The sequence below is a fragment of the Periplaneta americana genome, chromosome 8, assembly GCF_040183065.1.
Source record: "Periplaneta americana isolate PAMFEO1 chromosome 8, P.americana_PAMFEO1_priV1, whole genome shotgun sequence".
NCBI lineage: Eukaryota > Metazoa > Arthropoda > Insecta > Blattodea > Blattidae > Periplaneta > Periplaneta americana.
This window is the reverse complement of record NC_091124.1, coordinates 131,075,573-131,092,509: the sequence shown is the minus strand read 5'-3', so window position 1 is coordinate 131,092,509 and position 16,937 is coordinate 131,075,573. Positions and strand designations below refer to the sequence as shown.

Below are 16,937 nucleotides of genomic sequence, written 5' to 3'. Positions count from 1 at the left end.
TTTGATAAAAAAGTTTTGTCACAGGTATGAACCAAGAAGGACAGGCCTTTAAGTACATAAGAGAGAAATTTCCGAAATTAAATGATGCCAAAGTCAAGAAGGTATTTTTGTCGGGCCACAAATTCGAGAACTTGTAAAGGATCCTGCATTTGACCAAGTTTTGGAGGGGAAAGGAAAGGAAGTTTGGAAAGCCTTCAAGGCAGTTATTCATGGATTTTTAGGCAACAAAAGAGATGATAACTACACTCAGTTGGTGACAGTGATCCTGCAAAAATACCATCAACTCGGATGCAACATGTCCCTCAAAATCCATTTTCTCCACTCCCAGCTAGAACTTTTTCCCTCCTAGTTGTGGAGCTTTCAGTGATGAACATGGATAAAGATTCCATCACGATATTTCTGTTGTGGAACAAAGATATCAGGGCCGTTGGAATGAAAAAATGCTTGCGGATTACTGCTGGTCTTTGCGTAGGGATGCTCCGGAACTCACACGAGGCAAGCTAAAAGATGATGATCTCATGAAGCCATATACGAGGCCTGTCTAAAAAGTATCCGACCTTTAGCCAGAAAAAATATTTCAAATACCTGACGGGGTTGGGACCCTAATCCCCTTCAAAGTAGGCCCCTTGTGCTTGCACACACTTAGCCCACCGATCCTTCCACTGCCAGAAACACCTCTGGAAGTCTTCTTTTGGAATGGTGTTCAGCTCCGTCGTCGCATTCCGCATTATCTCTTCTCTACTCTCAAAACGGGATCCTTTTGGTGGTGTCTTCAATTTTGGAAACAACTAGAAGTCGCAAGGAGCCAGGTTTGGAGAGTAGGGAGGTTGGCGAACGGTTGTAATTCCATGTTTGACCAAGAAAGTGTGGATCAATTGGGATGAATGTGCGGGGCGTTGTCGTGATGCAAGTGCCAGTTGTTTGCCGTCCACATGTCTGGTCTTTTGCGCTGAACTGCATCACGGAGTCGCCGGAGAACATCGTGATAGTACTCCTTTGTCACAGTTTGTCCTTCCGGTGCGTATTCGTGATGCACAATTCCACGGACATCAAAGAAAACAGTCAGCATCACCTTGATTTTGCTTCGCACCTGCCGCGCTTTCTTCGGCCTTGGAGACTCGGGATGCTTCCATTGCGACGACTGTCTTTTTGTTTCTGGGTCGTACCCGTACACCCATGACTCATCTCCAGTTATCACGGTGTTCAGAAACCCAGGATCAGTGTTGGCGGTGTCCAGAAGGTCCTGTGCAACGTCACGACGGAGGTCTTTTTGTTCCGGGGACAGCAACTTGGGCACGAATTTCGCAGCCACTCGGTTCATGTTCAAATCATCACGCAAAATTGCATGTGCAGAATCTTTACTCACTCCAACCTCTTCGGCAATCTCCCGCACGGTCAAACGACGATCTGCCATCACCAGATTTCGCACCCTCTCAACAACAGCTGCACTCCGAGCATTTTGGGGCCTGCCACAATGCTGCTCACTCTCCGCTGATATGCGGCCATCTTTGAATCGGTTGAACCACTCCTTAATTTGTGTTACACCCATCGCATCTTCCCCAAACACCTGCTGAATCTTACGAATTGTTTGACTTTGAGAATCACCAAGCTTTTGACAAAATTTGATGCAGTATCTTTGCTCAATTCATTCAGTCATCTTGCGAGAAAACTAAATCCGACAAACACTTAGAACAGCACCTTACTTGGCGACCACCAGCCAGTGACTGGCACAAGCGAATGCGGTGAAAAAATTCAAGCATGCGCATTACGGTTCCTCCTTCCACCGTGCACAGTGGCGCCACCTTAGAATCACTACTTTGCACGGGAAAATTTAAGGTCGGATACATTTTAGACAGGCCTCGTATGATTCTCTTTAGACCCAACCATCTGCCAGGTATTCTTCCATAAATTTAGAACTCATAGAATGTAACCGCCATTTAAAAAATATTAAATGCACTTTCAATGTTGTTGGCATATGTAATTAAAATGTATTGTTTTCTCTTAATCCGTTAAACTGAAATACCTATTGTGTATCACAGAAAATAGAGCTAAGAAAAATTTTTCATTGTCATATTCGTTTTTCTCAACCCAAAATTAGTAAGAATTGACTCACGAAGTGCAGGAAACATTCAAAAAATTTTTTTTTGTTGGCCAGTGTTATAGAAATATGTCTCTAAAGTGAAAGAGCATTTACACACTTGTTGATAGAGAACAATGGCATATTACCATCCAAGGGTCTCTCTTGCATCGTGTGAAAAACAGTGTGATCCAAAAGGTGAACACTTCTACAATTTTTCTTCAACTATAGAAACAAATTTTAGGAAATGGGTCCCCAGGTTCCCCCAAGAATCATATTTTAAACTTGTTAAACTGGTCATAGAAGTACATAAAGAGCTACAGGCATAGCTCAGTCAACTGCTGATATGGAGTTGCGCCTGGGCATGGGTTAGATTTCCACTTGGGCTGATTACCTGGTTGGGTTTTTTTCCAATATCCCCAACCATAAGGTGGATGTCAGGTAATCCATGACGAATTCTCTGCCTCATCTCGCCAGATATCATCTCGCTATAATCAATACCGTCGATACTAAATAACCTAGTAGTTGATACAGCATCGTTAAATAATCAATTTAAAAAAGTACATTAAGAGCAGGTGTTATCACACAGCCAAAAGTTACCGGTACAACATGCCTTTACATAAAAAATAGTTGTAAGACAATATTTAACGAAGTCAGTCTTAATAATAATAATAATAATAATAATAATAATAATAATAATAATGGCGGTGGTGGTGGTGGTGGTAGTGGTAGTGGTAGTGGTAGTGGTAGTGGCGGCAGCCAAAATATTGATTGATTTATAAGATACAACAAACATATAGTATATATTAATCATTCAACATTACATAGTATGAGTACAACCGTCTGCTAGCCTGTGCTTCTCTCAAAACATGGCGGCAGATCCAAGCTTCAATTTGTCCCTACTCTAAACTTCTGCACAGCCTCAGCTGTAGGGGGCTTGATTTAGATTTACATTCACATCTCGATTTCTCAATTTACTAGCTACCTCTGAGCAACGACCATAACAAGGAGGAGCAAAGAGAGTTGTTATGATCATTGGCAAAGAGTATATTCCATTGATGCTGCTGCCACCTACAGGCAAATTACTTGAACAAAGGCGTCAAATCAGATAATTTCAAAATATCAGACATACAAGTTACAAAAAGGAGGACATTTCTTGATTTTTTAAAAATCTGTCCTGACTCTGGACAAAGGCCTAAAAAGGAGAATATGTCCAGACAAAAGAGGACATCTGGTCACCGTACTCTCTACTAATGATTCTTTCCTCAAACACTTCTGCAATAAATTTAAAGATTTTAAAGATTCCTGTATTTGCTGTGGCTGAATCTTGTTGGAAATATGCATACTGACACTCAATGTCAGTAATAATTGTGGGTTGTCTGTATCATTCACAACACTGCTAAGAACTCAGTTCTAGAAATTTACGCGACCAGGTGATGGCATTTCATAAATAATAATACTAATTTTGTGTGGTTTTAGTTTAAGAAGTTTAGTTGCTCTTCTCACTTTTCATTGTGAGATGTTTGCTTCTTGAGCGAATATAAATTTACAAGATAGAGCATCACCAATTATAGAACAACTGATTTACTTTCATGATTATTATTATAATTTAATACAATGAAATCTGTTCAAATCAGAACCTGAATAATCCGGAATTCTGTTTATTTCGGAACAATTTATTGATCCCAGCAAATTTCGTGTGTATTATGTGTAATTTTTCTTGCATAAAATGGAAACTGTCCAACGTGGAAACGGAAACTGTCTGCTACTGTTCAAAACTGAAATAATATTTTGGCCACACTACTTTAATGTAAACTATATTTTGAAACAGTGTGTGCTTTCAAATATGTAGCCCACTAAAATAAAAACAAGTTTTCTTTGCAAGATTTCAGAGAGTGCGAGGCTGTGTTGGCCTGGTGGTCATAAATTTTATTATGCTGTTGAATAGGCAGACAAGTAAGTCCCTTGTAAGATTTTCAATGTTTCACACCCATATACTGTCCTAGCTATGTTGTGTAAGTCATCCCCCATTTTCGCCAAGTTTTTACTCAATAACCACAGTGTGATTTCTCCTAAAGAGTTTATCGTGCACAGATTCCATTTCCTTTATTTTTTTTTCGCAAGTTTACGCACACTATTTCTATTATTTAGATTAGGCTTGTCAGGGAATTCTCTGTAAAATAAGCTTCACACTTCCCTGCAAGAACTTATTTTTACCTATGAGTCTGCATAAGCATTCTTTGTTGTAATGTGCAATTGTGATGGCATAGCATAAAACCACATGTTAATTAAATTATAACACTATTAAACGTTAATAATACTACTGAATGATTAATAGCAGTCACTCCTGTGGAGCTGCACCTGTAACATCTTCAGAGTTGTCATCAATCACCACACATCATCATTTGAAGAAGTTGTTTTGTGCTATGCAAAGATTTGAATTATTATGGTAAAATCAACTTCCAGATTACTGCTAGTAATTTTTATGATAATACAATGTGCCATATATTACCAAGAGAAGTATCCTGGAGTACTACTCTGGCTGCTGTTACTATGATTTTTATATTTTGAACCATTATTATATAGTTATACAAAAGTTACGCAGTTATTGTACTGTTATTTGGTGTTCGAATTTTTCTTGAAATTGAAAAAGTGTGTAATTCTTAAAAATTTGTAAGAAATGAGCCAGTCAGAGTTTGAACACGAAATTTACGACACGAACTACTAAAACTGTACTGAATAAGAAGAAAAAGTATGAAATCTGAAATCTCTCCGACATCAGCAACTACTATAGTCGTGAAAACTTGGAAGAAAATAATTTTGGCCAAAATTAAGATCAAAATATTTCTTTTCTTTATTCATTATTTTGCAAACTTTTATATGCCATTAATAGATGTAACTGTCTTGAAAAGAACAAGTCTCTATCTTCAATCAATCTGATTGAAAAAAATATTATAAAATATCAAATTTCAGCACTTTTTTGCTGTGTTATGTGATACGCCTGTGGAAAATCCTTGAAATTTTGAGACATAACTGTTTGCCTGGTTTGTACTGTAGAGAAAACTCTTTCAAATGATAAGTGAGTAAAATATTTATTATTAGTCATTTGCTTTTAATAAGACATATTCAGTACCACGTTTTTGTATTCCAGTGCTAATTTTCAAAACTTTGGACAGCTCTGGCATGCAAACTATTTACATTTCACGATTTTCCTTTCAGAATTATGCATGTTATAATAAGATCCCTTAACGAAAAAAATAATGTTAATTTTGATGATAATCATGCATCATTTTTTTTTCAAATTGGTTGAGTTCACATAATGACTCTAATGTCAAAAGTTATAATGTCAATCTATATTCACATATATTAAATATAGATAATATATTAAAATCACCACATAAAGTATAATAAAATGAACATAACGAATAACCAACATTAGAACTTGATTTTCTCTATAATGCTGTTCTCTGATATTTCCTGTTTTTTTTCCTTGCCCTTCAGTTTTAGTCTGATGGTTTGGCAATATTTTTCGGAGAGAGGAAGATTCTTGTATTTTTTTGTGTTACACACGGTTGAGTGGGGATTGAATTTAGTGGTATATAGATTTTATTTGTATATTTCTTAACTGTCAATTTATGTCATTTTTAGCAGTTCTTCACTAGATCAGCCAATCTCCAATTTTTATTTTTTGAGTGTACTTTAAAAATACATGATTAAATATAATATTTTATTTTGAACTGTATTATTCCTCCAGGTACATTCAACCTTCATGTAAGAGTGGAATACTTGTTCTTCATTGGTAGTCAATTGGTAGCTCTGTCGCCAACAGGGAAGATAGGAGTATGGCATGCCATGACACAACATTGGCAAATTCAAGATGTGGTGCCCATTGCATCCTTCGATACAGCAGGCTCGTTCCTCTTACTAGGTTGCAACAATGGAGCTATCTATTATATAGGTGGGAGTCTATATTAACTAGAAACATATTTTAATTTTTTTTTAATAGAGCAATGTTGAATGTAAATGTGAAATATAGAAACTTAAATGAGGCTTATTAATTTGTAGTTTCAGAAGATACGTTTTTAGTAGTTTTAGTGCGGTGTGCTATTCATTTATAAGAGATATAAATTTTGTATTGTTTTGTATTCACAGATATGCAGAAGTTTCCACTTCGAATGAAAGATAATGATCTGCTTGTGACGGAGTTGTATCGAGATCCTTCCAATGACCCTATTACTGCCATTTCCGTTTATCTTACACCCAAAACAAGTAAGTTGAAAGTAATCATTCAGTTATGTTGCAATAATAATAGTAATAATAATAATAATAATAATAATAATAATAATCAATTTTGAGTGATAATGAATGTGTATATTATTCTCAGAAAAAAAACCCTATCCTTGTTTATGCATGTTTTAATGCAGAGTGTTCCACAGCATAAACAGATACATGTAGATGTGATTTATGTGAAATAGGTTGATTTTACGTCCATATATCGATGGCTGAGAACCAGACTGTTCTAAGTCCAACTTTTTATAAGAAAGAAATCTGTGTTTCATTGTGTTCCAGTTCTTGTCTGCATACATGAATCGAACAGAATTGTAAATATTTCTCTCCATAAGATTGCTATGAAGCTGTTCCAAATTGTTTCATGAAGCTTTGAATGTCAGGAGTTGAAATAGCTCTCCTGAAAAAAAATAGTAAAATGGACTTGGAACAGTCTGGTTCTGGGCCATCGATATGTCAGAATATACGGTTGGTGTTAAAGTTCACTGACTGTATAAATGGCCAACTGCAAACAGTTTTGATTTCTTACTGGTAGTCCAAATTCATAATTTATTTATAAATATTTACAGGTTAAATTTATTACTTAATTTATTGGTGGGTTTTCATTGCCTCCAAATATGGTAATTTAAGTCTGCTTGCTCAGCAGGGTCGAAATCCTTTTATGAGTTTGGGAAGTGGGGGACCTAGAAAGTGAGGTTCACGATTTCCAATGATAGGATGTGTGGTGAGGATGATGTTTAAAAGAATGGAATCTTGACATAGGAGAAAATACGCTGATAAATTTTGCCTGGTACTTTTACATGTTGTAAATTTGCGTGATTCTCTCCTCTTCTGTTATACCACCTTTTTGCAAGAAGCTATGTTAAGGATTTTAGCACTTAAAAATTCATTGCCTTTAGACGTGTTTGACGCATTAACCTCCCTAATGTGAAATGTGGTAACCACTCCACCACTGAGGACTATTGATTAGACATCTAAAATCAGAGAGTTAATATTCACTCAGTTTTATGTATGTAAATTCAGTTGAATTTTTATGAATGTTCATCTTTAAGTGAAAGTGTAAAATTTAATATCAATATCTCATGTTCAAGTACATTTTACTATATTATTGAAGATATGATCCAAAGAATTATATGTATTCCCAAAGCAACCTCGTCAAAGCCAGGATGTTACTTGTTAACTGTATCTTATACAAAAAAAAAAAAAGTTATTGTTCAAATTGTAATTTACCTTCCAAATAAACAAATATGTGAGAATTGCTCCAAAAGAAAATTTATAAACATAATATGGTGCAGTTTTTTTTTTCTTTTTAATTGTAAATTATGTTTTATTTAATGATGCTTGCAACTGTCAAGGTTATATCAGCATTGCCGGTGTGCAGGAATTTTGTCCCACAGGAATTCTTTTACATACCAGTAAATCTACTGACATGAGCCTGCCATTGACGTGGGCTGCGATCGAATCCACAACTTCGGGTACAGAAGGCCAGTGCTCTATAGACTAAGCCATTAAGGCATTTTGAACATTCGAGAACTGTCTCAATATATCACGAACCCTGGCAAAACCACTGGAATGCTGAAGAATCTATCACTCTCGAACCTTAATAGAGCATATGAATTGATCAACACTTACTTCCAATTTAGTTTACAGTACTAAACTAGAAATGGTGAGTGGCAAGTTACAGTTTGTTGATTAAATCGCAATATTTAGTGTCCATGCTTTATATCTTTGTGTAATGTGGATAAGTGGCTGGAGCACTGAACTGAATCCTGTTGACCCAAATTTGATCTACGGCCCTGATTTATGATTTGCGTTGGCCAAGTCCATGGTCCAGTTAAGGCAGGAGTTTTCTCTGAGAACTTTGGTTCCTCCGTAGCATCTCAACAGATCAGCATCATCTTCAAGTAATGTCTCTCATTCGACTAGCCATGGCTGGTGCACCATTAGTGCACACTGAAATGCAATTTTTCCAACATAGTTCATTGTGTTCCAATGCAGCTGTAGGTGTCTAATCCTATCGACATCAGAGACAATTCTTTGCATGATAGGAACTGATGAACAAGAAAATCTTCATCATATAAATTGGGGGTATGCTGGGAATAGAACTCGGTTCACAAGGCTGTAAGTTCAGTGCTCAAGGCACTAGACAACTGTGGCAGCTTGATCTAAATTCTATGAAACCTTAATTGAGAAAGATAAATGAAAATCCAGATCTTGTGAGGCACATGATATTTGCAGATGGGCTTAATTATCGATGTTAGCCTCTTGACAACCCTCATAGGATGGCACAAGTGCAGACATAGCATCCTCAGAAACTCGATGTGTGAGCAGGAAATGACAAAACTGCTCTGTTTTTCGTAGAAGGGAATTTATTTTGATAAGCATCTTCAGTTTTTGTGAGAAGTTATCCCAGCTTGCAGACAGGTTGTTTCTCAATGTTGTTCAGGAAAACATCTGATTTCAGCAAGATGGTAATCCTACGCATTTTAGAGACAAGTAGCAGATTTTCTGAATGAATTACAGTAAAATTTCTTTTAAATGTTTTGCACTTAAGCATTTTTCACACATGCATTTTTTTTTTTTTTTTCCTTAAGTTCCAACAAAATTCGTATACTTTCCATGTTAATTTATTTCGGTTATACACTTTTAGTTTATGCGTTTTTTACACTTATATGATAGTACTTTCCATACCCATGTTCTTTGCTGCTCTTGTTACAAATAGATATCATTGACTTAAATCTATCATATTGTAACTTTTAATACAAACAAGAATGTAACTTTTATTCAAAACAACAATAATTACTTTCTACAATTGAATGTAAACACTTCCGTCAACAATGGGATTTCTACTCCACACAGTAACACAGTATTCGTTATTGCACTCCACAGACGACAATGACAATTTACTTGGATTATTGAGAACAACAGTGTACTGCTAATTTTAACTAATGTTCACAAAGCACTATTTACAAATCAGAACTGTCAGTTCTCAGTTCACAGTTCGTTTGCCTTGGCTAGTTCTTCTAGCTCAGTCACTCGAGTTCACAGTATCTCGAACCCCAGACCTTCAGAGACAGTCCACTGCACTCGAATTCAGGACTTCGGACGCTCACACAGCTGCAGACACACTCAAGTCGAACTCCGGTCTCGAAGCTGGCTTCACTGCTACACAAGAGTGGCTGGCTTGCTGTCCAACGACTACAACAACAACTGCAACTAACTAACTGCTGTCAGCTCACTTGCGTCTCTTCTTTTATAACCAAACCATAGTTTCGGGAACGTACGGTTCTGGAAATTTCTACAGATGTCCAGAAGATGGCACCTCTCGAATTCTTTGGATTTCTTCCCTCAGTCGCAGGCACATTACTTCCCCCTCTCTTCCGCTGTCACCTTTTCTCCTCTCCTCTCTACGCCACAGCACATGCCCCAGGAAGCAGACGCACGCGCAACTTCATTTGCCTTACCGGGCCACCACTGACCTTGCCCTCCTTCTGCCGGTCACGAGATCGTATCCCAATATTTTCAAATATAACTTTGTTATTACTTAGTTAAAAAATTATTCTATTATAAGTTGTAAATTTCAGAACACGGATTCAACTCTTCCCCTCTACCCCCACCACACCTACCTTGCAGAAAGCTACTTTCCCTGCAGACTCCTCTCTCTGTCTCTCTCTCTCTCATGTTCTCACACCTCATCTTGCTCCATACGAGACACTCGCCACCTCGAAACATCGGGGCGAGAATTCAACACCATGGTGGGCACTGACGATCTCCGTGTTGCACATGAAGTGTGGTGTCGGGGCTGCAAGTCCCGATGATGATCTGACGTGTAGCACATGATAAAAAAGCGGGGTGTCGAGGCTGCAAGCCCTGATGTGGATTGCCTGAAAAATTCTAATCAAACCATTTATCAATTTTACAAAAGATTCTCAAAATAAGAACCATTCACAGCCAAACAATAATCCAATCTATTAACACATGGAATAAAGCTAACCATACAAAAGAAAGATGCTACATCAACCCACGCTAACCGGCTAATGTTTAAATATATCGACTGTCGAACCACATGTCGACCAAATAATCTGAATAGAATGTTTCAATGATGCGTTCTCCAACCAACCAATATTAAATGTAATTTTAAAAAATTACAAAATATGGGCGTGCTGTTTTGTTGAAAACTATTTTTAAAAATAATTATTCTGAAGTAGTTAATTCAGACAAATGATTAAGTATTATATAGGCCTACTTATCAAATAGGAATATTTTGGCGTCCCAAAAAAGATTATCGGGACAATGGGACAGGACTTTGGAAAAAAAGGATGATCCGTATTTTACGGGATGTATATGAACCCTGATTTAGAGTGAGCCACAGTAATGTGCACTTATACTTTATTTGGTCCACATAGAATACTAATTTTATTGTTATCATATTTTAATTTTTGTTGAAACTTCGACATGCTCCCAAACCAAGCACAGTAAGATAAATTTACGTAAATTATTGAAAATAATGTAAAACTTGTAACAGTGACCTTAATTACTTAAAATGAATTAACGAATCAGTGAAATCAGTTCATTACATTATATTATATTGAGTTACTTTGGATTAACTTTTGTATAATTATTTGCCTGTATATTATGCCACTTATCAAAAATAAAGGAGTTCAAAATAACACAATTGAGAATATCCTTCTTAATTTAAATCTAGAATTGATTAGAAAAATTGTATGATATTAGTATATTCAAAACATTACTCCTGTCCATAATTTTATAATAACAATACAACAATAAATAGGTATCAAAATATTACAAAGAAAGGATTCATGCAGATATTTTTTTTGTGAAATCAAATAAGTATATCACTTTGTAATTAAATATCAGCATTGTTTTTAAATTTTGTATGAAATATTCACTTAAGAAATCATATTAATCGTGGTATGGTGAAAGAATTATCCACATCGATCAAGTATCTTCTGAGATAACTTCATACAAACACACAACACTCTCTCTTGTCATATATATATATATATATATATATATATATATATATATATATGTATTTTTATGATAAACATTTATATGCATATAATAGATTACAATGATACTCATATAAAAATAATGTTAATTGAATATCTTCTGTTTGTTGTGCAAGCAGAATCATTTGTTTTCACTTTATTGTATTAGTTGATTAAGGTGGCATTGATATAAAACGCATTGTTATTTTAAAACTCTTATGTCTCTTTAAATATTGGTCCTATCGAAATTTTTGTATAGAATAAAACTTGTTGGAAACAGTATTTTGAACAACTTTTATAATGTATTTTTCTAAAAAATCTATAATACGCAGGATATTTCGATTTATTGACTTTAGGCCCCCTTATAACCCTCCTTTCAAAGAAAATATTTTAAATGCCATATAGCCTAACTTAATTTAACTTAATTTATATACCAATTTTCATAGAAATCTGTTCAGCCATTATCACGTGAAAAGTTAACAAACATCCAGACAGACATAAAGGTAAAAAGGTATCCCCGTCACATGCCATGAAGCACTTGGGGGGCATGGAAGTAGAGCTCCATGCTTTCCATGACCTCGGCACTAGAATGAAGTGGTGTGTTCGGCACAAAAAAATACTGTTTCCTCCCATTCTTCTTTAAACACACGTTTCCGAACAGATGTTGAAGGTCTGAGAAAGAATCAATATAAATCTAATCAGGTAACCCGCCACTGATAGATGCCTGTGTACTTGAGTTGTAGGGGAATTGGACAGAAGGGAGGGGGTGAAGCAAAGACAGTTTACTGTGCTGCCTCTGCGACATCACTATTGCTAGTGATCATGATGAAATTTTCGCCGATCCCTGCTGTACAGTATTGCCAAATGAAGCATGTTGAATTGTGAATGTGCCTACATTTAAAAAAGTGCGATGAAATGAAACCTATGTCCTGACAGTAAAATGCGATGAAATGAACTGCAGCAAAAAATGTACATTTCATGTTTATGCATCAGCATAAGCGATACCTGGTGTGAAAGATTCAAAAATGATATTTTTTACGGTACTGGAATGTCGTGATAATGTATTGCACATGTGCATAGCTGCATTGTTTCCGAGAAAGCACATGCTGCATTTGTGACCATGTGAACTCAGCAGCAAATGAATTTCCATTACTTTGCTTTAGTTGGAGGCCTATTTAGTCCAATGAGAAGTTCTGTTTCTGCACATTTGTTACCATATGAATTATAGTCAGTTTTTTTTCACCTCCCCCCTTTTCCAGAGCCAAATTCTGACTGCGTCAGCATGTAGACGATTTATTACTTTTCTTTCTATGTTGGTCTTGTATTCAAAATAACTGGAAGGTATTATGTTTCCTTACTTTCGTTTATATTGGTGTTTTTAAAATTGACATGAAATTTTGATAAATTATGTTTTAATGAAAAATACTGCAAGTTTGTTTTGTTACTGTAGATTTATTATATTTTTTTGTTCATTCTGCAACTTCTGATGCAATATATATTTCTGGGTGTCGTTTCTCCATGCCCATCTTCCAAAGTCATCTGGTGGTTTGAGCATCTTGAACATTTAAACCTCTAATTTTCGTGCAATTTATAGTTTCTTATATCCATGTCTTTGTAAGTATTTCTTTTATCCTTGTCTGTTTTGATTTCCACTCATATAATTTTTTCGGCCAACTCATTATTCTCAATAAGTTACCAAACCAGTTTAGTCTTTTCATTTCTATCTTCGTCAAAACAATTTCTTTAGTGTTTATTCTTTCTGTAATTTCTGTATTCTTAATAGGAATTTCTACATAGATGGTCCATTTCTGCTGCCTTCATTTTTCTTCTAAAATCTTCATTCAACACCGAAATTTCAGTTCCATATTCCAAAACTAATTCCAGTAGGGCTTTTATAGGATACATTTTTTTAATCTTTCTTTAGGTGTTTGCCCCCACCAAATTGAATTAAAACAGGATATAATAGGTTTCTCTGTTCGACGCTTTATTTTACTTCTTGTTTTCTACAACCCTCTGTTTTATTTATCATTATATCCAAATATTTAGGGCTGTACTTGTTATATTTAAACTTTTTCATTGCTATTTATTGTCAAATATTTGAATTTTTTTTTAATTTACTGTAAGGACCCCCCCCCCCCCATGACTCATGTAACCTTTTTACAGTGAAATCTAAACCAAAATTGTATTGTGCAGTAACTATCTGGTCATCAGTAAAATTAAGCGTAATAAGGTTATTATTTCTTAAGACAACCATGGCTTGACATCTTCTTTTCTAGTCTTCTAAAGCATGTTGTTTGTAAATGTTGAAGAGTGTTGGTGAGAGACAGCAGCCTTGTCTTAATCTTTTTGTAGGTTTCATTAATTGTGATAGGTATTTTTATTACATACGTAAGCAATATTGTTGTCATGTAATTTAATTATTTCCATCAAAATTCGATTCGTGGTACCTTTTTCTAAAATTTCCCGCAGTTTATTCCTTGGAATTACATACTCTTTCTAAATCCATTAAAACTAAATGAGCTTCTTCACCAACTGACATTAGTGCTGCTTATGATTAGGTTTTTCTCCGGAGTGGTTGTTTGTGCACTTTCAATCGGAGACCTCCAGTTACCTCCGATTGATGCTGCGCAGGTTGTATATGTGCTGCGGCGCAGACATACATTTTCCCCTGAGCATTCCTTTAATCGGATCAGGTAGTGATTGGAGTCTGTTGACGTCCCACATTTCTTTTAAAATAAGTGTGTAATTTTTGTTGTTTATTTTCTCTTTTTTATTTACCTCTCTCTCTCTCTTTCTTCAGCTCTTCTTTTTTTTCTTGTTTTGCTTGAAGTACTATGTTAGTTGACAGATTTTTTTTCTAGTTTTGAAATTCATAGTATATGCGGAAAGGCGTATTAGTTTTATGTCATTGATCAAATTAATAACATTAAAATTAACTGAAAACTAACGCAGAAGTAAAGCTTTTCAGTAAATGTAAACATTTATAATTTTCCTGGAAACACTCGTTTATTCACAAACAGTTTTTGTCAATTATTATTCTAATCGGTTTAGTTTAACGTAAAATATATTAAGGGAGTTTCAGAATGGAACAAAAGAAACGTGTGGTATCAATGGGTTAAAGTTTACTGTCCAAAATAATTTATTAAGATTCTTCACCAGACAGGATTTGATCATTGTGTTAAAGGGTGTCAGTATTTGAACTGTCTCTTCTAAAATGCATCACTCTTCCTCTGTAATAAAAAATATAAGCGGATATCAACTTAAGGATAATTGTAATTATATTATTACCATACGTTTCTTTAGTTTCAGAATGAAACTCAATATTTTAATCTAATAACTCAAGTTGCCTTTTAAATATTCCATATAAGTTATGTATGATTTTTATTGCCTCGAAAGTTACGTTTTATAGAAATTTCAAGTCTTTTTTTTTCTTATCTGCGGACCTTTGGAAAATAGCACTAAAGCAGTTAAAAAAATCGTATCAAATGTTTTGCGTAATTTTAAAACTACGAAAACGATGATATCACTAATTGTCAATGTGTATCTGAATGGTAATAATTTATTTTTGACAGCAAGTACGAGTAGCACAACCGCGGCTCTTAATGTTAGCCTAAACACTTACATACCTACATTTTAAAATTTAGACCTACTCAGAGAATCTAACTAACCTGGTCCACGCCATAGAGATTTCCAAATACTGACCTGTTAGCGTCCTAGGAGCATTTGGCTTTTCTGGCAACACAATCGCAAACTCATATTTCCTTTCAAGTAAGCTGCTCATCACTGAAGTTTGGCGTTTCATCTCGTAACAATATGCTGGATCAATCTTAGAGGGTCCTTTTTTGCTGAAATTCTTCTGCTTTTCAGTTTTTCATTCGCAATGTTACTCTGTCTGCACACAAAACCACTAAATTATTTATTAGAACTTTTATATATAAATCAAAGTAAACACACTCTTAAAAGAATTCAAAAGTGTTTTGAACAGTTAAATTTGCTTGCTTACTTTCTTCAAGTTCGCGATTGTGCAATCGCTTCAAATAGTCTAACAAATTCGAAGTACCACCACCCTTACAGTAAATTCGCCCACAAAGTTCACAGCGTGCGACTTTATTATTATCTTCAACTAATTTAAAGAATTTCCATGCAACGGATATACGATTTGGTGCCATTTTTTTCCACTCACAACTACCCTCAGTCCGTACACGCAGGTCGTCCTTGAGCTCTACGTTCTCGAACTGTCGCTTTGCTCTGAACCACCGCATCCCTCCATATGTCCCCTGTTCCACCTACGGTAGTACCGGAGATCACCAGTGGAGAGCTTTATTCGTAATCTCCGATTCCTCTGCGGTAGTAGTCACTCCGATGAGCAGCACTAACTGGCATTCTTTAGTTGTTGTAGAACAAGCAGATTACCCATACAAGACTGCACTGCTCTAAAACCATTTTGATCCTCTCCAATTTGACCTCTAATTTCTTCCTCTAACTTCATTTTTTTAAATTTGGAGAATAATGTACTAAGTATTGTTATCATACCAGGAGAGTCACCAGAAGTTTATAGACAGGGCAGAGGGGAAACAGTTGTGCATGCATACCACGCTGTTCATGACAGTATTCCTCTTTCACAAACATCTACTGCATGTGTCTTTGACAGTGTATGCTGGTTTGTGAAATAATAGTGGCATTTTGGTTGCGTTTTATTAGTTTCAACAAGACGAATGGTTTCAGTATACCACAAGTTTTTGTAATATAATAGTAGTGCTTTATTTATCGTTGCCTTGTAGTATTAATAGAGTTGATAATAATACAGTTAGTGGATGTATGTTATAGTATACTGGTAGTTTAGACTTACATAGTTAACAGTTTCTTTTGTTTATTAATTGTAAATATGTAGACAGAGAGGAAGCAAGGATTGACAATCCACAGTGAACAAAGATATATTATTACTAATGTAATAAAATGCTGCATTGAAGAAGAAAGTGTGTTGTTTACACATGAAAAAAAAACAAACATTCAGACTACCAAAACACAAATGTAGATGACTTTGACTGGAGGGCGATAAAATATATCATTGAGGATTCTTATTTGAACAAGAAAGTAGTACCAAGCTGGAAGAAACTTTTGCCTGTGTTACAAGACAGAATTGATTTCAAATGGAAGGCGACAACATTAAGGTGAATACTGAAGGAATTGGGTTTCAGGTAGGGGTCATTCCATATCATATCATCACAGAAAAGTGCAATTCTCAACCTTTGTATTTTTATTTTAATGAAACTTATTTCACATTTAGAAGATGTAAAGTAGTTGGTTTTAGATTTTTTAGTGATTTGTTTTCAGGGTATCAGTCTTTGAAAACTAGCTATTATGTCAAAATTTGATGCATTGACTAGTTTTAAAAGTGTTATATTTTCAAGACCATTAAAGATATAGTTGTGGGACAGTTTGTCATCAGAAAACTTATGAAGTGAATTTTAAAATTGTATATGACATGATCTGAAAAAATTGTTTAACTTTTCATAGTCATTCAATATAATTTTGAAAAAGGAACAGAAAAAATGCGACCC

At 35.3% G+C, this 16,937-nt stretch overlaps 1 protein-coding gene across 5 annotated transcripts in view; it reads left to right on the top strand.

Moving 5' to 3' along the window:
• LOC138705047 (BTB/POZ domain-containing protein KCTD3) overlaps positions 1-16,937 on the top strand; it is a 139,761-nt gene that overhangs the window by 43,730 nt on the left and 79,094 nt on the right. For all 5 annotated transcript variants that reach the window (XM_069833620.1, XM_069833619.1, XM_069833618.1 and 2 more), the window contains exons 6-7: positions 5,832-6,035; positions 6,230-6,346. In XM_069833620.1, the coding sequence (XP_069689721.1) occupies positions 5,832-6,035; positions 6,230-6,346 (321 nt within the window). The remainder of the gene's footprint in view (positions 1-5,831; positions 6,036-6,229; positions 6,347-16,937) is intronic.